The following is a 27,831-nucleotide window of genomic DNA, read 5'->3' on the forward strand; positions in this document are numbered from 1 at the left end:
AATATATACGTAGATTGCCTAGCAGAAGGTATCATAAACCGCTGGATTAGTGCTAGACTCTGGCTCAGTGCAGACAGCCCAGATGGCTCATTAGCCCATAATGATATTGTCTGTGCAGCTTCAGGCAGACACAGTGATCTTCATTTCTCATTGGACACGGTCAAATGTACTGTAGAAGGATTTGCTTTGGCGACGCTAGACCTACATCTTCATTGAAAAGACGACTGAACCAGTTGAAGAGGATTTTGAAATCCAACCAAAATCTACTTAATTGTGTAGCTGCTTGTATCTGCGTCTGAAATTCATCCATTTTTCATTCTCAGCTTGCAAATCTGCTGATGTGCAGACTGTTTATATTAGTATGAAGATGTAAGGCAGTTGTATGAACCAAAGGCAGACCATATTTGGCAGTTAGTACTGGTCATGGCTCTGTCACCTGTCTGCACCTGCCCTGTTCCATCCACCCACCCATCCATCCATCCATCCATCCATCCATCCATCCATCCATCCATCCATCCATCCATCCATCCATCCATCCATCCATCCATCCATCCATCCATCCATCCATCCATCCATCCAATCATCCTATCTCTTCTCACTTTCTGTGTGTACGTAAGCAAGGCAGAGCACTATGCCAGTACCTGGCTACAACTGACGATCTGTCTGAATTAAAGAGGGGGAAATACTCAACTTGAACCAAAGAAAAAGAGTGGTCAGTTTTGAAGATCGATCACAGCTGAGCTGATCCTCAAAACATTAGGATTCAGATTTAAAGCCCAGAGGTCAGTCTTCCTCATGATTCATGAGTGTCAATGGCCCACTCCTACAGCACTGTACTGTATATCTGACTTCATAGTGTTCTTCAGTCATAGATGTGTCAGGGGGGGCGTCGTTACTGCCATGGCGTAGTGTTGTTGTATTTTGTTTATGATGTTTCTGATCTCCAGAAACATGATCATTTCATCCCTTTTCCTTTGAGAACTAGTATGTCAAGTCTAGTGTTATCGTTTGCCACGTAACTGTGATGTATTTCAATGTCCGGGGGTAGCAACAGCAGCAGGTCTCCAGAGTGGTAAGGGGAGAAGTAATTTAATCAAAAGGTCACATTTAGTATTATGTCAGAAATGAAAATGCCTGACATTACATTCCAGAGAATGTATTATTCCATTCCTATGCTGTCAAATCGATTTCAAACCGTATGTTAGCCTTAAATCATGTTGGAGTGGATTATTTCCATTTTTTTACAGTAAGAAAAGGGAATATGTTGCGAGGTCATGAACCATAATGGAATTGAGGTGTGTTGCAACACGAGTAGCCCATTCTATGAGACTGATAACAGCACCAAAGTTACATTATTTTACTTTTAGGAACATTAATAGGGTCTATTAATTTAAGCACATGACAGCAATGTCATTTCATAACCAGATTTGATAAACGTTCTGCTCTTAATTGGATGTTAAAGGAGTAGTAAAGGGAAAATGCATGTTTAGCCCTGTTTTAAGGTTACTTTTGATCATATACAATGGTTCAGATCAAAACGTTGACAAAACTAGCACTTTTGAGAAAGTCTGATAATTGCTCTACCACGTTTAGGTCATACAATGGATGTGGGTGGGCACCTTGAAAAATCATTCAAAAACATGTTAAACTCTCGATTTCAAAGACAAGAAGCTCACCGAGGGGGTAATTGGTGTCCGTTGGTGTTCTGACATCAAATTCGTGGCAAAGTATGAATCCTGTAGGGTTTTATTGATCATTTTATGAAATCCATTGACTTGTATTGAAGCGACCATTGTAGATGTGTAGATCAATCCGCAGAGGGGATTCAGGAAGCGGAACTACTTACGGTAGCTATTGTTATTGTTTATGTTGCTAGGCTACCTAGTTTGCGGAGGTTTACACACGTATGTGCTGCGACTAAATAGTTCTATGCTAAATATTTAAAAAAGCCTTTCCAGATGAACTAGAATCTTACTTTATGGCGAATTATATGTCAGAACGCCAACTTACACCTCGGTGAGTTTCTTGTCTTTGAAATTTTTTAACATGTTTTTTGAATGATTTTTCAAGGTGCCGACCCACATCCATTGTATGACCAAAACTGTGGTAGAGCAATTATCAGACTTTCTCAAAAGTGCTAGTTTTGTCAACGTTTTGATCTGAACCATTGTATATGATCATAAGTAACCTTAAAACAGGGCTACACATTTACTACTCCTTTAATATCATTGCCAAGGGATTGTTCAACAACGTTGTTAAATGTGTCAGAGGTGGACTAAACTGACTGCTCAGCAGTTAAAGGTATAATGGCCTCATAAAAGGAATCATAAATTACGGCTGGTCTTCATTCTATCCCGGGCCTCCTAAAATTTAAATCAGAGTGTGGTTTGGGATAACTGTCATCATAGTTCACCTCAGGGCTTGGACTGGGTTGCATCTATATTTCACGCCACCGTGGACAAACGCTTCCTTTTTATGAAGATTATGTAATGTTCCTCCCCTCACTAGATCCATTCAGAGTAATTGAGTTTTCACGCCCTTATTGGCTGGGGCGGGGGAGGGCGGTGGGGGTAGCCTCAAATGTTGCTTAAAAAGGTGATATATTTTTGGAAGGTCCACTTGTACATCAGGTTAACGGATGCATATCTTTTCTTTCCTTTGTAGTCTATTTTCTATTTCCAGAGGTGGAAGAGAGATTGTGTACTGTGATGGATCGGAGTATTAGAGAGAAGCAGGAATGACAGGAGAAGCTCCCTCATTGACTATTCATCCTTGAAGACAAACCTAATGAATAGCAGAAAAGCACGTGACGGTCCACGTCTGATTTGTTTGTGTGTTTTCGCCTTCTCTCCCACGCCCAGTCCTGTATTTATAGATATGAACGCACAAGTGTTTCATTTTTACATGGCCACATATCCGGACGGCGAGTCGCTGGTGCTTTATTGCCCGGACTGAAGGAGAATGGGAGCGGAAAGGAGAGACACAGTGGTAAATCTGGACGGGCTGCTTGATTACTTTGTCAGGTTGATGTGATGTATAGACCTGTTTCAAGTCATATGCCGAGTTAGTTCAGTTGATTTGATGCACTGTCCGTCTGTGATTTAAAGGCGCCGTGGCTTTGCCACCTCAGCTATATCCCCCTCCGGGCACGTCAGCCTCCTACATTCATTACACCCAAAGGAACAGTTTATGATGTCAACCAGGTCATTACTTATGACAGCGTTTAGTCAGGCCTCCTTTGCCAATATAAATGTCCCACGCTGGATCGCCAGTCCAAGGCTCCCTGTCCGGGGAACACACAGTCCTATCTCTCACATTCGGTCATTTGCATCTATTCCAGGAAGCCCGTTTAATCAGCTTGCATGGCCCCTACTGCAACCTTGATGAAACGGGCCATGATTGATCATTCTGACATTTGGCAGCCAATTCGGCTGTAAATAAACTATAGTAAATATCCTCCATGATAGAATACTGCACTTATATGGTGGCGTCATGGATGGCCGGTGTGCTATACTAACATTTTTATCCCACAATATTGTTATGAATGCACCGTTGAGGCACAAACATGTTTTTTTTCTTCATGGTTTAGCCTTCTGGGGAAGGCTGTATTGATTGAGTAAACCTCACTTGTTGTTTTAGTCCTGCTGTGTTTAGTGCTGTAAAAGTGTGCTGTTTGAAAGGAAAATATCCTATCCACATTTGATTGTTTATTTTAATTAATCAATGTGATTGACAAATAACGCCACAGCTGAGCTTTTGCAGGCAGACATGCCAGCATGACCGCCGTCTCTCTCTCCTGTCCAAGGCTCTGGGTCCTGATACTGTGGAACATCTGCTGGAATCCCTGCTGCCAGACATGGTGCAATTAGCGCTGCGAGCCTCCGAGTTGTGTACCAAGGTAACAATCCAACCACTGTCCAGACACTCACTCAATCACCCATGCCCTGTAGTTTTCAACACAACGTTGACCCCTAAAAGGTCAAGACATGACACACAATTTCAAAACACTTGTCAGAAAAAAATGTCAGGGTCAAGGTTTCTGGCTATTGATGGTCTCTTATCAAAGGTTTATGGTCCTACTGGTCATCTTGAGTCGTGGTCCGAGATGAAGAAGGGCAACGCACATCTGTAGCAGCAACAGTCTGATTAGGAACCCAGGCCAAATCGGTCAGCCCAGCAGCCAATCATCTGTCACTTGGTTTTTACACCCTTTACTTAAGAGTTATCACCAGAGACGCTTGGGTTGGGCACAGAATTCCCCCATACATTTACTACTCTAACTCTAATAACTACTCTACTCCATACACTACAAAAAATATTATGCTTTACTGAATTCGCAGTGTGTGGATCACTCCAAACACATTTGAACCATGTTTATGAATAATGCCTGTACCTTTGGCATGTTTCTGGTGTTGACGATTGTTCAGGTCTCTCAGCTGCTCATGGTTCCGTGTTATACTAGTCCATCCTATGGAATGAGGTTTTGTGAATTTCATTTTCATTTAATTTCAAACCTTTATTTATACTCGTGAAGCACTGAGGTTTCCCTCATTTACAGTGATGACGAGACACAAATCAACAAAACAAATGCAATATACAATAATTATTATTATTAAAAACAGTTACAGGTTGAAGTACATACTAGGTCTAGATTGAATTCATGGACTTTAACTCTGTGACTGAAGGAAGGACCTCAAGCTTTAGAGCAGGGGTCATCAACTACATTTGTCCAAGGGCCAGAATTTTTCTCAGCAGACACTTTGAGGGCCCGGCTTTTTAATCATATTTTAAAAAATATATATTTTTGTTTAATATTTTCAATTTCTTGTGAAAGTAACTTTAGCCTAATTACTAATTTTCAGTAACTTGCCCAACACTGGTGAACAGACTCCTAAGATTTGTAAATCAGGAGGTCCCTGAACAGCCTGTATGTGCGCAGGCACGTGCATACACAAACTTTGTGAAGCACGAATCATGCCCACAACAATGTGACTTATGAGTTTTCATAATTGCCACTTATAATTTCACCATTTCACAGCACAAAGCGCCCACTTGCTTAGCTGTGGGGCTCACAGTAACGTAATCATTATGCCAAAACGACACCAAAAAGCATTAAACCACTGGCCAGCATACTACCTGGAAATTCCCCCATCGAAGTCTCCTCACCAACTCCATAGCCGCGTCCTCATCTCCACCTCTCTCCCCAATTCCAAGTTCTCCTCGTCATTCCACTTCTCGTTCTAACAATTTTTTTCTTTTAATCATACTGGCAATTGCTTTTGCTACTGTACCTGCTGTCGCAACCCTGGTCCGCCGAAATGACTTTGGCTTGCTTTAGTGCTTAGGGGTTTGTTGGTTTCTTGGTTTGTCATTGACATGGTCTGATTAGAAGCCGCTGTGAACCCGTTCTGTTCTATGCACTCTTGAAACTCTTGAAAGCAACATTTAGCCTACCGTCATTGTGCATGTGAAAAATAAAATAAAACAAAATGTCAAATAAGAGCATATAAGTAAAACAAAATGTTAAATGAGAGCTATGAGTTTGTCCATCTTGCATGAAGGCTATTGCACATGTCATTCTACCGCTATTCACAACCAGCGAAGCAAGCAAGCACAGCTTTGCGAGTGAGCCTGCCTTAATCTCCTGCATCAGGTTGTGTAGTAGACTATGCTACTGGCTAATAGTAAGAGATTTGGGGTCAGTAAATCATTCCTAATAAAATTATTTCAATCTCAACTGTTTTTGGTGTTGCTTCAATATTGGAAGATTTTTTTTAGATATTCAAAATACTTCTGAGGGCCGGATGGGAAGCTTTGGTGGCCGGATTTGGCCGCCAGTTGATGATCCCTGCTTCAGAGTCTGTTGTAAGGTATTCCAAATATAAGGAGCATTATGAGCATCAATGCAGCCCAGAATGGACTCGAGGAACCCGATCATTAGATCGGGTCTGGTAGGTGTCAAGGCTCCAATCCAACAGAGACGAGATGTAAGGTGGAAGTTTACCAATAATGGCTTTGGAAATAAACAAATACTGTACCAGTGATAGTAGTGATAGATACCAGTGATAGATAAGAGAAAGACATGGCCAGCCTACCTTATGATAAAGAACACAGTGGTGAGTATCTATCACCCATAATAAATCTTATGGCGGAGTGGTAGACAGAGTCCAAGGGTTTCAAGGTTGTCGCGGAAGCATGTCTATAGATAGTGTCACCATAGTCTAATACAGATGGAAAAACAGCTTGGACAATTATTTTCCTAGTGAACATAGGAAAGCTAGAATGGTTTCTGTACAGGAAGCCAATTTTCTGCAGAGGCTAGATTATCTATATGAAACTCGAAAGAGAGTTTATAATCCAACCACAAACCAAGATATTTGTACTCCATGACTCTATATGCAGGACATTAGTAGTTGAAAGGTGGAGTCGATCATAATCAATAGTCCTGGCTCTAGAGAACAACCTGAACTTAATTCAGGATTTAGGACTAGTTCAAGATTGGTGAGAGCTTCTTGTAGTACATTAAAAGTTGCGGATTAACAATGGCTGCCATAGTCTAGGTAATTAATCGGAAAAACTGCAGTTTTATGAAAAAAAAGACAAAAGAATCTAGATTGTCCTCACCAGAACACTTAGGGTCTATGGATTGCAAGATTCCTAGAGTTCCGCTGGGTGTAAAGGGCTGAAAGGAGAAATGAGAGACGTTCCGAAGTGGGAATGCAACCAGAGTCAGTATCCAAGGGAGCCAGCCCAGTATACAACCTATCAAATAAGTGCCCTGCCTCAGAGAAGTGCTTATTGTTATTTAAAAGCAAGGCAAATTTCAGTTGGATCAGAGATCACATAATCCTCCACATTACACGAGGGCAGTGAGCTAGAGGATTTGTTTTTAGTTGGGTTCACTGCACCTCAGAATTTAGCTGGGTTTGAATAAGAGTTAGAGACTAAATCCAAGAAGTAATCAGATTTAGCTTTGCTTACAACATTTACATGTATTTCTGAGTTGTCTAAAAGAAAGCCAGTCTTGGGTAACACCCTTAGAGTCCACTCCGGCTTGTCTAAATAATCCAACTGCCTTTAAGGAAAGGAGAGGGCATGGGCTGATTCATTTAAACATAAGAAGCTTCCTTCAACAACATAAATTAGATCATCTGAAAACCCTAGTCTCTCAGGCTGACCCTGATGTCCTGGTACTGTCGGAATCATGGTTAAAGAAGTCTGATAATGACTCTTCCATAGCTGTGCAGCACTATTAATTTATTATAGAATTGATAGATTATGCAGGGGTGGTGGGGTTGCTATGTATGTAAAATCGTGCCCGTCTGTCTCTGTTGTGAATTCCATTACCATACCAAAGTGTTTTGAACTGCTTGTAGTGAAGGTTGAATTGGGGCCTAGTAGCTCATTGTTTGTGGTTGGTGTTTACAGGCCTCCCAAGGCTGAGGTCAGTGCTATTGACAGAATCGCTGATATACTCTCCTTGTATTCAAATTGGGAGATGATAGTGATGGGTGACTTTAATCTGGACTGGCGGAGTGCTGCTTCTGGCTACCTGAAGGAAATTAGCGCTAATCTCTGCCTTTCTCAGTTGGTTACTGAGCCCACTAGGTCGAATCCAAAAAATTGCTAAATCTACCGTTATTGATTTAATCTTTTCCAATAGATGTGACAGGATTTCTGCCTGCAGTGTTATTGATTTGGGTATAAGTGACCACTGTCCTATGGCTTGCGTGAGATCTAGAAAGCTGGTGAAAACAAGGCCACGCATTGTCTTGAGGAGAAATCTTAGATCTTTCAATGCCCAATCCTTCATAGATGACATCACTGACTTTAATAGTCTATGCTCAGTTGAGTCTAATGACGTGCAAGTTTCCCTTGACTCTTTTGTCAAAACATTAAATTACTTTGTAGATAGACACGCCCCTTTTGACAGCTGAGGCCGTGCAACAAGCTTGGGCCAGAAGACCTCCCCAGGGCTGATATCCCCACTCAAGGGCTTCAGCTCTGCCACCATCAGTGGTTCATAGGGAGGTGGGCAACCGCTGTCCAGGTCAGGCACCTGCACCTGGTCAGGCACCAGCGGGTCCAAGAGTTGCTCAGTCTGATGAATAGAGGAGAGAGTGGAGATTCTACCCTACAACTCCACAAGTTTTTGGCTGAGCTGGAGACATCCAGTACAATCTGGGACGTTGGGGTGCGGTGTCATCTCGTCCAGTGGGGTCACTAAGAAGAGAAGAACAGCTGCCTGTACAGGAGTAACAAAAGTAGCTGGGAAAATGTGACAGATGAACTGTGGCAAATATTCTAGCTCTGGCACAGGACGTAACTTACACGCAGGGCCTCACAAGGAGGCCGCGGTGGTGAGGAGATTAGACAGCTAGCACAGTATTTTGATAATTAGCCTATAATGTTGCTGATAATAGCCAAGATGGACTATGAATGGCACAGAACGGAACTTGCATGCGAGGACTCTACACGGGTGTCCATGGCGAAGAGTAGATTTGATAGCAAAACACACAGGTCCAGCTAGGTACGAGAACGAGACTTACCAGCAAAGGCCCATTGACTGGGTCTGCTGAGGTGGAATAGCCTCTGGTATGCACGTTAACATATATAGCAGACGGTCCGGTTGGCTTGCTAGCATTCCCAATCGTTAAAATAATTCCAGAATTAAAATAAGAAGATTAAAAAAAATATATATATATATATATATATATATGCGAAAAACAATCTCAAATAGATGGTGTAAAACTAATTCAAAGCAACAAACTTTGACGGAGCTTCTCAGCAGCAAAGAAATCTCCCACTACTTCCTGCTTGATTATGCCTGTGAAATAGAAAGTCATGTTCATGTTCCAGAGTACATTCCTGTCCCCAGATTTGAGCTAAATTTGCAATAATGAGACAGAAAATTGAGCAGCTAGTCTAAGTTCGATTGAAATGCCACCTCAGGTCCTTAGAGCCTATTGAAATCTATTGCCTGTCTGTGAGGTGCTGCTACTGAGATTAATGGGGGGGTCAAAGCGGAATGGGATCCCCACAACATTCCTCCTCTGCCATCCACCAGACTGGGAACCCTATCAGCTAGCTAACTGATTTATGTATGGTGTTGCAGAGTCATTTCTACACACAGGTTTGAAATTTTTCCTTTAGCCAACTCAAATTTGTGAAAGGTCGATTCTCCATTTTGAATGGAGATTTGTACACCCGTTTTACTCTTTTAGAGATTACATTTCATGCAACACAGAATGCCAGCCATGTTAAACACACTATGGACTTGAAAACCCTGTGTCTGGATAAGTTATTTACATCATCAGTCAGATGAATCTTCATCCTAGTGAGTATAAATAACCCTTGATGGTAATTATGATGCCTGATTGGAGAAGCCCAGAGTGGCCCTAAATTAGTCCAGTTAATTTACTTACCCCATTTAGCTTCTTTGTTTGGCAAATTGGCTAAACTAATTATTTTGACCTCCCTCAATCACTCCTCCTTTCCTCCTCCCCCAGCCGATACCTCTCCTGAAGGCAGAGATGAACCACTCCATCACCATGTCACAGGAGCAGGTGGCGTGTCTGCTGGCCAACGCCTTCTTCTGCACCTTCCCCCGACGCAACTCCAGGAAGTCAGAGTACGCCAACTACCCTGACATCAACTTCAACAGGTAGCCTCCTCCGTCCCCTCTTGTGGTACTTTGTTGGGATAAGGTAGAGGTATCATTACGGTTTCATTAGACGTTTTACTACGGTTGTTGAGTGGATCTTGTCTCCTGTAGACATCTGGTGAATCTTTGGTCTCATTTCCATAAGGGGGCACTACCGTCTTCTGCTTTCCTCACTAATTACTTTGCCCTTTAATCCAGCTCCTTGCTTAATGTCCATCCGGCAGTCTCTCACTGTTCCTCTGATTGCAGCAAATCATAAATATATGGCTATAAATAAAAATTGTCACATTAGTACACTGCATACCATCAGAGCCTCTTGTCTGACTGTATAGTCTCAGTGAGTTGTCTGAAAGGTACCATTTCATTTTCATGAGTAATAATTCCTCTTGATATGGATCAGCTGCTGTGCTTCCTCGATAATGCCTGCTGGCATGTGTCTCTTCTCTACAGCATTCAATGGACACAGTGCAGACCGTTCAATCCAAACGGACTGGATAATTGAATTTAACATATGCTTTAGGAGCCACTCTTATCTTATTTGATTTTGTAATCACATTTCAAATATTGTATGAAGTGCAGACATTTTTTATGCAATTATTGCTCCACCATTGATTGTCAAACAGAACATGGGTCTGAGAGTAAGAGATAATGTATGGCCAGCTGGTCATTATCAAAAAATAGAAAGAGTGCCCAACAGTGCATTCGGAATCCCGAGGCGAAGCTGACTTAGATAGAACACTAAGCTCCTTGCTAAGTATAATAGCAGAAATCTGGCTCTGTCTGTATCTGTATCTGTCTATATCACAATTATCTCTAGAGCCGAACACTGTCTGAAGTTGACATTCGGTAGATGTATTGCTCAGGACCCAAGGAAGTGTCGACTGTGAAGTTGTTTGGATCAGTGGTTCTCGAGAATGCTGCAAAAGAATGGCCTGTTTCGGCCTGTTCCAATCACGGGCACTAGGACTCGACAAGACTATCTGATTCGTCTTAGAATTCCAATGTTGTTTTGGAAGTGAAACGACCACAAACATTTACGGTACTCCCCTCTTTTAACTCCCTGACTTCAATTTGAATGCAACAGGGGACCTCTGCTGTCAAGATTATTTCAAGCACACACAGGTCTGGTAGCAGCAGCTAATGTTAGCTTGGTAATAGCTAGCTACTACATAAGTAATGTAGCCACAGTTTTAGTCTATGTTCTCTAATATTACTAGCTATGTACTAGCTATGTAGCTATGTGTTGTAGAGTTCTAAATGGCCACATTGGCATTCAAGCTAGTTAGCTAACTAGCTAGCTAGCTGTTTCAATTTGAACACAACAGGGAACCTCTGCTGTCAAGATTCTTTCAAGCACACACAGGGTCTGATGGTTGTTGTTCAGTACAACATACAGTACTGTACTATAATGGAAGGACCGCTCTCTCTGCAATCGCCCCGTTCAGAGCATGCACGTTTTGAACGGGCACTGCATTAGTCTAGATAATGACAAGTATGAGGACTCTTTCCAGACCAGTCCTGTATATCATCTCAAAGCTGGTTTGTCCTTGAGCAGATCCAGTGACAGAAGCAAAATGTTTAGTGAGATTTCACCAAGGTTCTTTTACTTCTTGGGGGATCTTTATGGGATTAGTGTAAATGTAGTTCCCTCCCTCTCCGGGTTGTATTTCTAATTTCTTAAAGGCCACTGAAGCAGCGTTCCTGCTTTGACAGACCACTGCTCCGTGGCGCGCCCATCTCTGTGGGCATCACAGTGTGATTCCCTAACTGGAGGAGGGAATTAGATTAACATTGACTCAGATGGCTGCTCTGACAATGAAGCGAGGTCACTGGCGGTTTGCTGACCGCTGTGCGACAGACCCGTGTACAGTAGCTTCACTATTCCATTCAGCTTTGTTCCAGAGTGAGAGGGCAGGACACAGCCAGTCCTCTCCTCTCAGCCTGGATACGATCAGGAGGAATTTACAGGTTCTGCTCCACACACTCGCCGGGTGAATCTCACTGATTGGTAATTTGTTAGAGTGCTGTTTTGACACCACCCTCTGTGTCTGTTTTATGCAGGGGGATAAAAGAATTTAACTTGGGTCTGATGAGAACTTCTTTATGAGAACTTTCTGGATAGAAACAAGTGAGTCACGATGGCACAGGGTAGATGGGCCGTCCAGGTTACATCATATCTCAGCGTGTCTTTGATGGATCTGTTCTCTAATTACCGTGCATTAATTCCCCGCTTCCGAAAGAACGTTATTGTCCTCTTATTACTAAAAGCCTTCTTTCACCAGCGGCTAGCTCAAAGACCTCTGGGGGTTGCATGACGCAAGATTGTTTCTACTGGCTACTCTGACAGAAAAGAGAAATGGAAGCGGGAACGGACTTAAATGAAGGAGTCCCCCTGAAGGGCTCTCAGTGCATTGAGCGCGGTGCCATTATTTCATTTTTTGCTCTCGTGAAATGTCTTCTGTGATTGTTGTGGCATGTGGGGCAGTTGGTGGGCTGAGGAGACATTCAAATGCCCCCCCTCCCCCCTCAGCGGCAGCAGCTTTGGTAGTCTCCAGGGGGGCTGACATCGCGCCTCCTGAGGTCCGCTGCTCCTTTAAAAGGGACACGAGGCCTGTTAATGTACCCCTGGGCTGGGAGCCCTGTTCTCCTCCCCACTGCTTTTTGTGCGAGTGCTGTGAAGTGGCAGATGAGTGGACCTGGGTGATGGCAGGCCTCGGGGCAGCTCCATTGTAGGAGCGTTGGAGGACTCCTACGTAGTGGGGCAGGGGACTGAAAAGGAAGCCAGAGAGAGAGAGAGAGAGGGATGGAACTAATTCATATCAAACGTTAAAGCTCGATTGAACTCACATGGCTAGAGTGGAGGCCCTGTGACTGCGCTGTGGCCTCACTGGATGTCACGTCTCCAGCTCATCCCAGTCAGTCGGCTATGATGTTATTTCACAGCTATTGAAAATGTGGGAGAAGTATTGGAGCGTCGGTGTGTTGTTGCATAATTTATAGATCCTGAACAGCATACAGTGAATGTAGTTATGTTGTTTTGAAATACCCTCACCATCTCCTGTTCTCCTCTCCCTCTCATGTTCTCCGTCAGATTGTTTGAAGGGACTTCACAGAGGAAGATTGAGAAACTGAAAACACTTCTCTGCTATTTCAAAAGTGTCACTGAGAAAAGTATGTTTTCAACCTAAGAGATGAATGATACATCAAAAATTGTCTCACAATGAAAAGTGCTTGATAAATAAAATGAATTGTTATTATTTTCATTTTATTATTAAAAATATTAGCGCCTGTCATATTCTAGCTTAGGGTGGGGATTATAATTGGTCTAATCGTTTTCTTACTTTCCAGAACCCACCGGACTTGTAACATTCACGAGACGAAGATTGGATAGACCACCAAATTGGAAGAAGTACTGCACTTTGTCCTCCTCATTTTGACACTGCGATTATATAAATGACTATTATCATATAGAGTACACACTCTTACACTCTCTGTGCTGCTGCTAATCAGGTCTACTAAAACTAATCACTATTTGGATTATCTCCAACGAGTACCAAGGAAAAGATCTTTATTTGTAATCATGGCTCATCCTTTAATTTGTCTTACAGCTCTGAGAATCACCTTACTAAGCTCCACATAACGTGCGAGGGAACCATTGAGGACGAAGGCTATGGAATGCTGCAGGTAGGACGCATGGAAGACGGTGTTATCTGACCATGAGATTTACAGTAAGAGAGGCGGGGCGTGGTTAATTCCAGCAACGGCAAAGAAACTCTAGGATCACATTCTAAACCAGACATCTTGTGGAGGTGAGATCTCAGTTTGAAGGCTGCCGGACCTCACACTTCCCTGTCTTCTTCCTTGCTGTGGTAGTTTTTATTTATTTATTTTTTACTTAACCTTTATTTAACCAGGCAGAATAATTTCTTATTTACAGTAGCAGCCTGGGGAGGGTCTGAAAAGGAATGTCAAAGTTTATTTAAAACCAACACAGCAGCACAGATCCCAACATGTCAAAACAGTTAGTAAGTAAGTAAGTAAAAGTGTATTTGTATAGCACCCCTCTAAGCATGAATGCAGAGTGCTTCACATAAGGTGCAGGTAACAAAAAGTGCATAGTAAAATAAATAACATACATCACAGTAAAACAGGAAAGTATACAAAAAGTGGCCGATTTCAAAGGCCCCTATACTAATACAATAAAACAAAGAAAGACCCAGCAGGACCTACAGGTGTGAGAAGCAGTGCTCAAACGCCTGCCTGAACAGATTTGTTTTCAGGTGCCCCTTGAAAATATGTATTGTCCCTGCGGTTAAAAGTTAAAAGACAGCAGCACAGATCCCGACATTTCAACGGCGTAAGAGCCAGCAGCACAGATCCAATCATTTCCCACACACCCTCTGCTTACATACAGTCACATCCTCAGGCAATATAGTAAAAGACAACAGAACAAGAGTAACACAGTCAGTCGAGGGAAGCGTCCCCAGCCGCTCTCTGGTCTCCAGAATGCTTACGGCTGCTGAATGGGCCTTGGAGGGAGCGGTTGACATGTCTGAGGTGACCAGAGATGTGTGTGTGTATGCCGGGGTCGAGGCGCCTGCCTCTCCCTCTGCTCTCTCTGCCCCGGCTGCTGTGTCCCTGCTGTCAGGGCGACCTCCTCTCTCTCTTCACCTCGCACTTGCCTCCGCCCGCCACGGGCTGACAAGTGACGTACGCACGTGACAGGGTGCTCTGGGGGGGCCCTGCTGCTGGAGTGACGGGTGCGCCGCGGCGAGGTGGGGGCCCTCTGACAGCCTGTCGAAAAAGCAGGACTGAGAACGCTTTCTGACTGTCCCGGAGATGAGTGACCAGTTCAGGGAGATGGGCCAGCAAGACCGCCGCTACCGCCTTCCGAGCTCGCTGCCGGGGGGATAAGACGGGGTCGGTCCGGGCTGTCTGAGGCCAATGAGCCAAAACTAACAGTCGTGGTGCGAAAACGGCGGATTGCACGTTCTGCACTGCTGCCGTCAGAACAAGAACCATCTGCCTTCCTGCCCGTCTCAGGATTAGAGGTTCTCGTCCCTGTTTTGTTGAGATGAGAGGTTCTCGTCCCTGAGTTTTGTTGAGATGAGAGGTTCTCGTCCCTGAGTTTTGTTGAGATGAGAGGTTCTCGTCCCTGTTTTGTTGAGATGAGAGGTTCTCGTCCCTGAGTTTTGTTGAGATGAGAGGTTCTCGTCCCTGAGTTTTGTTGAGATGAGAGGTTCTCGTCCCTGAGTTTTGTTGAGATGAGAGGTTCTCGTCCCTGAGTTTTGTTGAGATGAGAGGTTCTCGTCCCTGAGTTTTGTTGAGATGAGAGGTTCTCGTCCCTGAGTTTTGTTGAGATGAGAGGTTCTCGTCCCTGAGTTTTGTTGATGGCAAAACGCATGAAACAAACCGTCAAATCGGCAGAGTGTACATGAGCGGTGCGCCCAATATGACTTAAATAATTAGTAAAAAAAAAAAATGTTTACGGACCCCAAAAAAAAGGAGGTGGATGCCATTGACCATCAAGAGGCTCGGTTTGGCCTAGCGAGAGCATTATTGTGGAGCGCAGCACTGTTCTGTGTTCATGTTTGCTCCCGGCAGCTCCGCTCTCTTAAGTGGCTCTCCATGGGAGGGCTGGTTTTGGTGGCGACGGGTGCGGGGACAGATCTGGTCTGAGTAACACCAGGACTCTGGGCCGCTGCCCCAATCAGACGGAGAGAAACATTTGCCGCCGGCTCCGTCGGGGAGGCAGAGAAAAGGGGTCAGGCCTTTTCATGAGAGGTGGTTTTTTTCCGGCGCTGTTCTCTCCAGTCAGTACACAGTATGAGCAGAGGGATATTTCTGTATATTCAGTTTTTTATTTGATCCAATTGTAGCGTGTTCTAGGGTTAGAACCGCGGTTATCACAAATATGAAGGGAAATGGATTTAATGCATTAAATCAACTTATGGGGCACCACCCTGTTCTGTACAGGGAAACAGATGACCTTTATCAATAGTCTAATTTATCTATCATTCTCCGTCTGCAGGAGGTCTTTACTCAATCAAGTGACCTAAAGATCATGTGATGGCGCTAGCACATAATCAAAAACTAATCATATTTATTGAAGTTATACTAATCAATTATCAAAATAATATTATAACACAATTCAATAATAGATGGAAAAACACATGTGGCAATATGAAAACACAGCAGAAATTAGAAGAATGATGTCATCGATTATCACAGCCTATCCTAAATCCTCTAAGCTTAAACAACACTTGGCATCACACCACATCAAAGAGAATGCTGGATGCAACCTTACGAGTGGTGTGGAAGCGTGGTGTCCGAGGCTTGAAGCATGGAGGAGGCACGTGACTGATGGTCGCTCGGTTCGATGCAGGTTATGTCCTCCTCATCCTCATAGCCTACTGCGATGTCCGTGGTTATAATGACGCTGTTTTATTGATAAAAAGGGTAGGCTAAAACTGGAAAGAGAAATTAGTAAACTCATATTACTGTCGCGAATCCCAAACCAATTAGCCTACATCCTCAAATGCGATTCATGCAATTGAAATAAACATTCATGTTCTAGCCTACAGTCGCAATTCAAAGGTGACTATTTTTGTGGCACCTGTAATGCAAAATATAGGCCTAGCACATGGAATCATGACAGCCCATCACACATTTAATCATACGGATGCGTAATAAGACAATAAATGGCATATATAAGCTACACGACGGCCAATCACTGAGACAAACACCTATAATAGGCCTAATATTCTATTTTAATATAATGACCGGAATTTCTCCAGTTTGTCCGGAAAAGTCTAATGTTCCCGGACACATTGACCGGTACCGATTTTCTCTAACGGAAACCCTGACTCCACTACACAATGGTTGAATCTGTCAGCAGTTAGTGGCCACTCTTGATTTGCATATCATAGAACAGGTTCTATATTACAGCAGTGTGGCGATACTTGTCTTTACGTGCTTGCCATGCCGGCGTGACGTTGCAGGTGGACTTCGCCAACCAGTTTGTGGGAGGAGGGGTCACGGGGTCAGGTCTGGTCCAGGAGGAGATCCGCTTCCTGATCAACCCTGAACTCATCGCCGCGCGCCTCTTCACTGAAGCCCTGGACCCCGACGAGTGTCTGATCATCACAGGTCAGTGGCCGAGGGGACCCGCTGCCATCTTCCACTACTCCGCTCTCCGAGTACGTTTATGGTGTGTTCAATTCAGTTCAGTAAAAAAACACATGACGGACGGACAGCAACAGTGACAGCACATGACAAACAGCAGTGACCATACCACAGAGCCAGATTGTCAATGTCCTTAAAGAGCAAGAGTGGTCGGCATAATGGGGGAGGTGGGCTGGTGGCACGCCTGTGTGTGTGTGTGTGTGTGTGTGCGTGTGTTTGTGCGTGCGTGCGTGCGTGCGTGCGTGCGTGCGTGCGCGTGCGTGCGTGTATATGTTAATGTATCCCCAAAGCCAAGTCAGTGACACCCTGGTTAATACCTGGGGCACCTGACCCATAATGTAACTGATGAAACAGACAGGACACCTGGAGTCACTCACAGCAGGGTCTTCAAACCAAGGAACCTTCATTCCAGCCTGTACGATGCCGGCACAGCAGGAGCCCATGGGAGTGACGTTGGGCAATCGCTTCCTGCACTGTGATTGGCAGTCACCCTCTCCTCCGAGCAGGCTGATTTGCTGTTGACGTTCACCCCCACCCCCACCCCTTGCTAGCTGTTGGCCGTGGGCTCTCTTGATTGCCCTGTCTGTCTGGGTAATTACTGCCCAAGGACTTATTGTGAAGTGCAGCTCTGATAAAGAAGCCCCAGTGTAAACAGTGACAGCAGAACAAGCATCTCTCTGGGAGGTTGATGACCTCTGTTTGAGCAGGGGGGCTTCCTGCTTGTGCACATTCTTTGTGTTTATACCATGGCCTGCTTGAATACTTGATTCTGATTGGCTGCTAGGTGTCAATTCAATAAGGGACAATCAACAGAGAGGTGCACAAAATGGAGAGGTGTGAAACGGCCCAAGCCGCAACCGCCCCCGTGAAGTATGTATTTTTATTTTTATTTCAGTTCTCTTTTAGATGACGATGACGTGTTCGTTCAGATACACAGTCACATACATAAGCTGCACCGTTGATCTGACGAGGAGTTATTGAAAGAAGACCATTTTGTAAACATTTACATACAATCAGGATAAGGTGTCTGTCTCCCAAGAGCTACAGTATAAGATTCATTTTTTTATTTCAACTGCTACGATCTCTGTCTTGGCTGACCTCAGAGCTGGGCTGTTTTAATCAATACCGCATCGATTGGACAGCCGAGTACCTGGAAAGCTAGAGTTCTCCTCCCAGATCTCCGCACCCTTGATAAGAGGGTCGTGTCTGAACACATCAGATGGCTGGAGTGAGTTGAAAAGATGCATTGCAAGGACAAAGGGTAGCGCTCTTTGGCTGACAATCGTTGAGATGCATTTTAGCCCAGGGCACTAGCCCAAGCCAGTCAAACTCATTTCAACCAGTGCCTAGGCAAGCGTTAAGATGATATACACATTGAAATAGTAGGACCAATAGGGCAGATTATATAATGACTTTCAGTTTAGTTTCTCTCCTCAGTGAGTCCTGCTTTTTTTTAGTTTGCTTGCGCTAGACTAAAACCTTCCACTTCAACTAATATTTTGGATCATTTGGTTCACATGTAACCTTGTACCAAAGCATTTAGTCCATGCCATAACTTTTTTTTTTTTCTTTCAGATTTGTATCCCTTTTTCACCTTATGTGGTAACCAGTCACACCCGACCTGTCCGTCCAATTGTCCCCTGTTACTGCTGTGGAGGGTCCGTCGCACAACCCCACGGTCGCCGATCCTAAATAAAGAGCCAGCTGCCTGACTCACGAGCCTGTGACCGTGACTCAGACACCAGATATGGTTGCTGTAGAGGATCCTGTAAACTAACTTCCCTCGAGAGTGGCGGCCCAATATGCCACTCCCCTGTGGGATCCGGCCATATTCGGATCTAGCGAGACCAGGACGCGAAGTGAACCCCCGGTGGGCAGCTGCACCCTGAACCCGTGCCTAGAGCCTGATGATTCTATTAGCCGGGAATTTGTTATAGACCAAAATATTCCTGTCATTGCAGATTTATGGTTTTGCTCACTAGATAGGTGAGAAGGATTGGCTCTAAGGAGAGGTGAGCTCTGATTTGAGTGGCTGGTGAGGTTTGGATGGAGGGAGTTCAGCCTAGGGGTGATACCCGTTGTGAAGGCCCTCCTTCATTAGCCCACACACACACACACAAACAGACAGACAGTGTACTCCCATCCTCCCCCACAAACATACACAACCTTGTACTGTGTCCTTTAGTCTCACAAACTGTCGCGTCCCCCTACATTAAAAATAACACTGTGTTGTTGTGTCTTGTAGAATGGTGGTGGTTTATTTGCCTGTAAAGAAACCTTCCATTAGCATATAGCTTCTAGCCTCCATACTCTAGTCTAGGTCTACAGCATGTCCAGCCAGGCCACTCACGTGAACGATGAGGAGGCTCCATGAAGTCATACACCAGAGGCTCCGCCCACCTAATTAGGATTCTAGACCCTACGTAGCAGGCCGGCTCTGTGAAGGAAGGAGTCACCTTCAAGCTCCTCTCCTGCTCTCTCCCACTTCCACTTACGCCACTTAACTTTATTACAACAGCCCAGAATTGATTACAATGAGAAGACCTGCCCAAGACCTGCCCAGCTAATGGCCTCCTCCATTCCATCATCTTTATTAAACCCTACCCGTGTTTGTTCACCGCCATTTTAAAGTCCAAGACTCGGTTGTATCATAGGCCGCTAGGTAAATCATATTCCCCCACGATGTCTCTTGGCATTGGGGGAGGAGGAGGCTAATGGATCATACTGCCCCACTGAAATTTGCAAAAGTGGCCAGGCCTAATTGAATTTACCCTGATTGCTCCATCTCTGGCTGCCATCAGGGGCAGTCAGAAGTATAATTGGGATCAAGCGGAAAGCAGATGATTCACCAATAGCAATCCTGTCCAGGAAACGTGACACACCACGGGGCTGGGAGGCTGCCCGCTGGGGACCAGCACTCTGCAAAACCCGCCTGGTCTGTACCCAGACAGAGGACCAGCTCTCTCTCTGCAAAACCTGGCTAGTCTTCACCTAGACAGAGGATGATAAATGGTAAATGGACTGCACTTGTATAGCGCTTTTATCCAAAGCGTTTTACAATGAAGGCCTCTCTTTCACCCATTCACATACACACACCAATGGCGGCAGCTGCCATGCAAGGTGCTAGCCTGCTCATTGGAAGAAATTTGGGGTTCAGTGTCTTGCCCAAGGACACCTCGACATATCGATTCGAACCACCGACCTTGCGATCATTGGACGACCCGCTCCTCCTGAGCCACAGCCGCCCACAGGAGGACCAGCGTCTCTCTGCAAAACCCACCTGGTCTTCACCCAGACAGAGAACCAGCAAAGCCCGCCTGGTCTTCATCTACGTAGTCTTTCGAGAGAACATGCAACCAGAGCTTCTCAAATACCTTCCACCAAGAATCAACATGGTCCATACTATATTCACTCTAACGTTCTAATAATAAACAACTATGACCACTATGAAATCCGACGCAGTTTTACTTTGAAAACCTGCAGCCTCCAACATCTAACCTGTGTCCCAGCGGTTGGTCCTTAGTCATTGAGGGTGCGTGTGAGTGAAAAACAGTGCATGGTTCGGTCTGGCATACTTACACATGAAATATTAGCTCAATAGTTAGTTCCAACCCCCTCTACAAGATGGGACTTTTGTCACTTGGGACACCAATCGTTCTCTGGCCATGAATAAGCAGCGTGATTCAGAAAGACACGCTGCCCAGCGCTGCCACAGACGGAGTCAGTTGGTCCTCACGTGAAGGTCAGACACACATGCACCCTCAGGGGCCTGGCCGTGTTATCTCCCTACGCTGTCAGTACAGGGAAAGACTATCTCCACCTGGAGCTCCTCAAAGTGTTGCCATTTAATCTAATGATTTCCTTCTCTGTTTGGCTTTAGGGACAATCTCTTGATATCCAAAGCATTTAGTGCCTTGGCAGTTTCTCTCTACTATGCTATGCTAACTACACAGCTTATATTTTATTGCCTACTTAATGGCTGGTGATTATGGCGTGGGGGTAATAGCTGCAGCTTGAAACCCATCTGCCTGGAACAGAATCAGGCTTTTAAGCTTTTAAGCAATACTGAATCTTGAGCCAGTATTTGTGTCTTTAGTAAAGATGTATTTTTAAACAAATTTAAGTGAAAGGAGAATGTTTAATCATATTTACTCACCAAATCCTGAGCCTAAAATAATTAAGCCCATTAGACTAGTGAAGCACTTGAAAAACTGCTGCCAATACCTCAGAATATCCAATTGTAATTTCTCCCAAACTGCCTCGATAAGTCACACAGTGTTTTACGCAGTGATTGGGGCGTGTTCTCTACAATGCAAAATGGGAGGTGAGTGTTGGTGCTGTTTAGCCTGACACTCAAACTGAGTTCCCATTTCGTTTCACTTCATTATTCAGTCTGAACAGGCTCCCATTGCAGCTGTTGTCACAGATGGGCGTTGTCCTCAGTGATTAATTCATCCCCTAACCAATCACATTGCACAGTTTAATTCCGTCATCGCATTCAAATGACGCTGATTGACTGGTTGGCAATTTCAACTGAGGAATTACTCTGGACGAGAACCTTTCCAGACCCTATATCGCATTTCACAAATGAAAGCGGGCGTGTGATTCCGAGGCTGGAGCCGTGGGTGCCGTTTCCTGCCAGGTGGAGTGAGCCCCGCAGTCACCTCGCTAGGAAGGGCCCTTGTGGTCCCTGACCGGGGCAACGCCACTAATCAGCTGGCTGATTGGCCGCTGTGTTGAGGGCCTCGGCAGGTACTTAGGATTCCTAATGAACTGGGAAGTTAGTCTGTGGTCTGGTTCGTGTGAATGTACACCTGTTTCCCTCATGGGCGTGGGAGTGCCCCCTGTGGGCCGGGGCTGTTGCTAGCTCTTAGGGCTGCACGATTATGACAAAAGATAATAATTGCGATTATTTGCTTCAAAACGGTAATTGCGATTAATAATTGCGATTCATATTTAATATATAATATTAATATATAATAACCAAAATGCTCCCAAATCACGGACGTTGATCCCTTTCTTTCTACTAACTCGTTTTCGCTCATTTTTTCACTACTCACGGCTGCGGGTACTCGTGACACTTGTCTTAACCTACTGCTATCTGTCTTCTCAGTGAAATTGCTGCGCACAGCGCACTCGGCAGGAACGCATGTGATTGGTCAGACAGCATAAGCGCCTGTGATTCGTCTGTGTAGTCCTAGCCACACTCAATTCAAAGCAAAATTATTAATCACATTAAACGGGCCTTTTGCGATTAGTTAATTGCGGAGGTCATAATCGCGATTTCAATTAATTCATGATTAATTGTGCAGGCCTACTAGCTCTCCCATCTTACCAGGGGGGTAATAGCTTGACCTTCCTGGTGTTGGGAGACAGCTGCTCTCTGCTGTCATCAGCTGACATGAATAATTACTGTAGAAACAGTACTAGAGACTGCTACTGTAGCCTGTCATTTTATTTACATAGCAGCATTCATACAAATTAATGTAGCACATAGTGCATTCCGTTTCCGCTCTGACGCTCTCAACACTCACCTGGTTTTGTGGACCTCAGTCTTTGAGCTGTCATAATCTGCCTGGTCTCCGCTGTCTTGTTCCCATCACAGGTACAGAGCAGTACAGTAGGTACACTGGCTACGCAGGGAGCTACCAGTGGGACGGGGAGCATCAGGACCAGACGCCCAGGTACTGGACCAGGTGCACAGTATGAGAAAGCACAACGGATTCCAGTTAGAAATCATACACACTGTAAAAATCACTGTTCCTCCCTGAAATACAGAGATGGCTGGCAGAGAAGGTGTACGGAGATCGTGGCCATCGACGCGCTGATGTTCAAGAACTTCCTCCAGCAGTTTCACCCTGAGAAAATCAACCGGGAACTCAACAAGGTGAGCATGTCTCAGAGTGAAGGTTTGGAGGAGACCTGGCACTAAAAGAACCTGTACTTTAGTGGCATTCATGGCCATTTTGCAACTTACAAAACAGCAATGTAGTGTCGGGGGTTATCGTGGTGTACTCTAGGTACTGTAGGCTTAACTCCTGAGTGCTGCTGTAAGTATAATTTGTAGTGTCCTGTCGTAGACATAACTATGAACATTTTCTATTATTTATGACAGTGGCAGGAAAGAGGGGGATCCAGTCTCTACTGCAGCTCTTTGATGTTTTGCTTTGATCTTCCATACTTGAGTGTCGCTGAATACGATCTTACGCCTAATTGTATGCATCAGTGGAAACTTTAATTGGCATTTAAGTTGAAATTAGACTCATGCAGATCTAATGGCTGTGGTGTCGATCCACAGAATACAATCAGACAAAACACGACACCCGCTGCCAAGTGTCAACAGGTCTAAACATGTGTACACAGTCCCTGAGGTGAGTTTGGCAGGGCTTGTGAGAGTGCGGTCCAGAATCATGGGATATTTAAGGATTATTAGTGTGTAGTATTGCGTGGCCGTTATGATACTAGATTGCACCCCATAACTTGAGATTAGGTCTTTACTGCCCAGCCTATTTCAGACATTCACAAAGGATCCAAACCAATTTTATACCTGAATATTCTAGAAGTCACTTCTCCCAGACTCTGATAGATATTCACCAGACAAAATCAAGACGTTGATGTTGTCAAGCCTGCCGTCAGAAAGCATGGAAAAAGCTGGCAGTTCTGACAGGGGTGTGAAGAATGCCCCAACACGCAGATCAATCCCCTTTGGAGGATTGTTTAGCTAACTGTCACATCTGCCCTTTCGCTGCAGGGATTTATGAGCTGGTCAGAGAGTAGGACGGCAACTAACCATTCATTTTCACTCAAACGCTTCATTTCCTCTGTGAAAATTGATGGCCGGCACCCTCGTGCAAATCCATCACCTAATTTCTGAGATCCTTACAATAGCCGACATACAGTATACAGTACAGTAACACACTTCTGTCATACCTCTTATCAAAAGCCGTAGTTAATGTTAATGCTCTTTACGGTATGTGTGATTAAGTATACACTATTTGTAATTGGCAATAACAAATGTGTAAATGTTCTCAATCATTATATCAATGCTGCAGGTTCAGCTTAATGTGCAAAATTGTCAAATGATAATGTCAAAAATGTATGGTAAGGCAGGCCAAGCAGATGCCCCAGGCTTTTTTTGTGTGCTTTCATTGAATAGCGTGCCAAGCATTGGCCTCCGGGGACATGAAATTACACCGTTGTGGCCTGCGTCCCATTATCACGTGGACGAACGGGACGCAGGCCGGGCTGTGATCGCATGTACAGTACCAGCGGTGTGGAACGGCGGTACGGTGATGCCAGTCCTGAGGCGCGTCGAGCTGTTCCCGGCCAAATTACAGAGCCTCTGAAAAGTGTTCACCCCCCTTGGACCTCCTCACATTTCACTGTGTTACAACCTGGAATCAAAATGGATTTAATTTAGGTTTCCTGTCACTGTTAAACATGCTACAAGTACTCTATAATGTCAAGGTGAAAAAAAGAAAAATCAATATTAGGGGAATTCTTCACTGCAGCAGGGACTGGAAAACGCACAAGGATAGAGGGTGAAATGAATGGAGCAAAGTATAGATAGATTCTGGAGGAAAACTGCAGTCTGCAAGAGACTTGGGAGAAGATTCATCTTCCAGCCGGACAATGACCAAAAACATACAGCCAGAGCCACACTGGAAAAGTCAGTATCCTGGAATGGCCCAGTCAAAGAAAAATTGAGAATTGCCGTTCGCCAACGGTACCCATCCAGCTTGATAGAGCTTGAGCAATTTTGCAAAGAAGAATGGATGACAATTGCTGTGTCCAGATGTGTAAAGCTGATCAAGACTTACCCAAACATACTCACAGCTGTAGGCTAATTGCTGCCAGAGGTGCTTCCACCAACTATTAACTCTGGGGGCGGGGGGGGGGGGGGGGGGGGGGGTGAATACTCATGGAATCAATTATTGAGACATCAAGAATTATTTATTCACCATATGAAAAAGTCAGAGGGTGGTGTTTTTATAGGAATTATAATTTACCCACTAATGTCACTCTCCCTCCCTCTCCCTCCCTCCCTCTCTCTCTCTCACACCCCTCTCTCCTCCCCAGGCCTACTGTGGTTTTGCTCGCCCGGGGGAGAGGAGCCAGCACCTCTCTGCCGTGGCCACTGGGAACTGGGGCTGTGGGGTGTTCGGGGGAGACACCAGGCTGAAAGGTAAGCGTCAGGAGCTCTGAGCGCTATCAAAAAAGCGGTCCAGGCGGACTGCGGCAGCGTGAATCCCAGCGTGGACGCCGAGGCGTCAGCAGAGCGGTGTGGCCTCTCATTAGTCTTGCAGGGGGATGCGTTCATTTACTTAAGGCCTATCCGTCTACCTTCCTCTTATTGATTAGCTGACAGCCAAGTTCATACTTTTCATTAATAGTGAAATTGATCTCCGGCCCCAGCCCATCAATCTGCTGTGGACCTGTCGTCCTGTATCACTGTGAGTAAGCAGAGGGGGGTAATACTATACTATTTAGCAGCAGCTGACACTGCGGAAATATGTATTTTAGCTTACATACATACATACACTGTAGATGCAGGCTGGCTAACTGTAGATGGGCTAACTAGAAGCCAATCAGAGCCCACTATGAAGTCAAGTGGCGCCGTCTTCCTTAATGATGCGCCTCTGGGGAACGGGCTCTGTACGCCAGCCCCGTTCTCCTCCGTTAACCTGAGCAGGCTCCGATAGCCTCGCGTCTCGCACTGTCAATTGTGGGAGTCGTAGAAAAATAGACCAATGGCGATAGGAAGGGGGGGGGGGGTACTGAGCCGGCCTCTGCCTCGCCCGGCGCTGCCATGCAGATGTTTATTCTGCCTGCTCGTTAGGGCGCCGCTGTCCCAGGCTTCATTAATCAGCAGACTTATTTCCAGCCGCGTTAAATATTCAGAAGTCTCCGGGGCCAGACCTTCTCTCCCTCTCCTCCCTCTCCCCCTCTCCCCCTCCTTCACTCGGCGACTTAAATCGCACTCATCTGCGGGGGCAGAACCCCGTCCATCGGATTACTTGCCACTAACAGACAAACAGGACGGGTGAGAATGAACAGCCTGCTGTGAATCAGGACTTGACAGCAGATCAGAGCAGGTCAGGTGGGGCGTCTCTGGACCTCTCACATAGTTGAATGGCTCTTTCTCAATGAAGCGCAATATGTGAAAGAAGTAGTGGGTATAACTTTAAAGAGGGTATTGGTGTGGAGACAGCTCTCTCTCTCTCTCTCTCTCTCTCTCTCTCTCTCTCTCTCTCTCTCTCTCTCTCTCTCTCTCTCTCCTCTCTCTCTGAGATGGTGTAACTAACTAACAGTGGGCTTCTGTTCCCTCAGCTCTGCTCCAGATGCTGGCAGCTGCTGAGGCGGGCCGCGACCTGGCCTACTTCACCTTCGGGGACAGAGAGCTCATGACAGACGTCCATGCCATGCACTCCTTCCTCACTCAGAGGAACATTGGCGTCGGTAAGCCACTTTTCTCCCTCTCCTCTCCTGAAGAGTTCAATTACAAAAGCAGATATCTCCCGTTGTTCATGAATTTTCATAAATCATTTTTTCAGTCAAATATCAATATCAAATGTCAAACTGCAGTTGGGTTGTTTTGATTCAGTAAAGAAGACTACTTTACTTAATCAAAACAACCCAACTGCTTTCACATCTAATGGCCATTACCAAGGCGCTTGCCACATTATGGTATTAAGTGTGTACTGCAACCGTTTCATCATTCGCTTGCGGCCGCAGGGTGAACAGAGGCCTACCCACAATGCTCCTCTGAGCCTGCCCTGACGTGTTGCGCTGCTCTGCCTCAACAGGGGAGGTGTACGGTCTCCTGGGGCGGTACTACGGTTCCGTGTGCCAGAGCTGCCTCACCCGCCGGCCTGACGTCAGCCTCTACGCCTTCATCTACCAGCAGGCCGGCAGCCGCCCCACCTCCGCGGCGCCCCCCTCACCGTAGCGCCAGCGACGGGCGGCGGCTCGGCCAGACAGAGCGTCCCTGCAGACCGCCAGTGAGGTCAGGTGGCCGATGAGTCACCAGCGCCGCTGCCAGCCTTCCCAGAACAGAACCGTCCGCAGCACTAAAACGCTCTCTCCATTCAGATTTATCCCCCCCCCATGAATTCATTATAGCGGATGTATTAAATGGCATTTGATCTATTTACAGTCATGAATAGAAACCCGTGAATCACGCTGATCGAAAAAAAAAAAAAAGGTTAATGGTAAGTCGCTCCTCGCCCGGCATTTCCAGGGGAAGTTTGTTTAATTTCATTGCTGGTGATACTCTAGTACTCCCAAGACTAAGATTCAATACAATGTAGTTGTGATTTGAATGGTGAGCCAAAGGTTGCCATCCATCTTCTGAGTGTGTCATATTTCCTTTTTCACACCCGCATATAGCCCGCTTAATTGAATTGGTTGTCAGAAATCCAGTAAAAGGAAGAAAAAAAAAATGAATAAAATAGGCATGGGAAGCGAAGCTAGGAGCAATCTCAATAAGGAGGTCTGATTTAAAGCAAGGAGGCTCCGGCTCTTAAGGAAATGATGTATCTTTTGTGGTCCGCCGTACTAGATTGAGGCTGAAGTTGAGAGTTTGTCCATGGCCATGTTTTGAGTTCAGTGCAGATATTATCTAGTGTTCTATCATTGCCTTAATGCTCTGTAAAAGTTGTTTATAGGTGCTTGTTTTTTGCTGGAGGCTTTGTTAGTAATGAGGAGAGAGGTGCAGTAGGGGCCTGCATCATGGATGCTTTGATGGCTTGAGTATGATGACTGTGCCTAAATTCATGTCTGATTGTTGAATATTTTTTGCAAATGATGATGAATAAACTGTGTTGTAGTTTTATACAACCATCTTTTCTGGCCTGTATTATGATCTCGGTCACCAGTGTGGAATAGACCATCATTCTTAGTGTGTTATTTCACCTACATCAATTATTCAGAGTTACAATTTGAATCGTGACCATGTTAATGAAACTGAGTGATGGGTTCTC

General features: G+C 45.2%; 1 protein-coding gene across 1 annotated transcript in view; it reads left to right on the top strand.

Annotated features, from left to right (window-relative positions):
• The window catches only part of LOC311323984 (poly(ADP-ribose) glycohydrolase), a 30,532-nt gene extending 2,932 nt beyond the window's left edge, over positions 1 to 27,600 (top strand). Inside the window, exons 8-18 of the mRNA XM_084456336.1 lie at positions 3,806 to 3,898; positions 9,510 to 9,664; positions 12,756 to 12,835; positions 13,013 to 13,073; positions 13,273 to 13,348; positions 16,666 to 16,813; positions 22,455 to 22,533; positions 22,628 to 22,736; positions 24,929 to 25,034; positions 26,180 to 26,308; positions 26,656 to 27,600. Coding sequence (XP_084312462.1) covers positions 3,806 to 3,898; positions 9,510 to 9,664; positions 12,756 to 12,835; positions 13,013 to 13,073; positions 13,273 to 13,348; positions 16,666 to 16,813; positions 22,455 to 22,533; positions 22,628 to 22,736; positions 24,929 to 25,034; positions 26,180 to 26,308; positions 26,656 to 26,798 — 1,179 coding nt within the window. The 3' untranslated portion in view covers positions 26,799 to 27,600. The remainder of the gene's footprint in view (positions 1 to 3,805; positions 3,899 to 9,509; positions 9,665 to 12,755; positions 12,836 to 13,012; positions 13,074 to 13,272; positions 13,349 to 16,665; positions 16,814 to 22,454; positions 22,534 to 22,627; positions 22,737 to 24,928; positions 25,035 to 26,179; positions 26,309 to 26,655) is intronic.
• The last annotated feature ends 231 nt before the right edge of the window (positions 27,601 to 27,831 follow it).

The sequence above is a fragment of the Borostomias antarcticus genome (genome assembly GCF_949987555.1).
Source record: "Borostomias antarcticus genome assembly, chromosome: 22".
Classification (NCBI taxonomy): Eukaryota; Metazoa; Chordata; class Actinopteri; order Stomiiformes; family Stomiidae; genus Borostomias; species Borostomias antarcticus.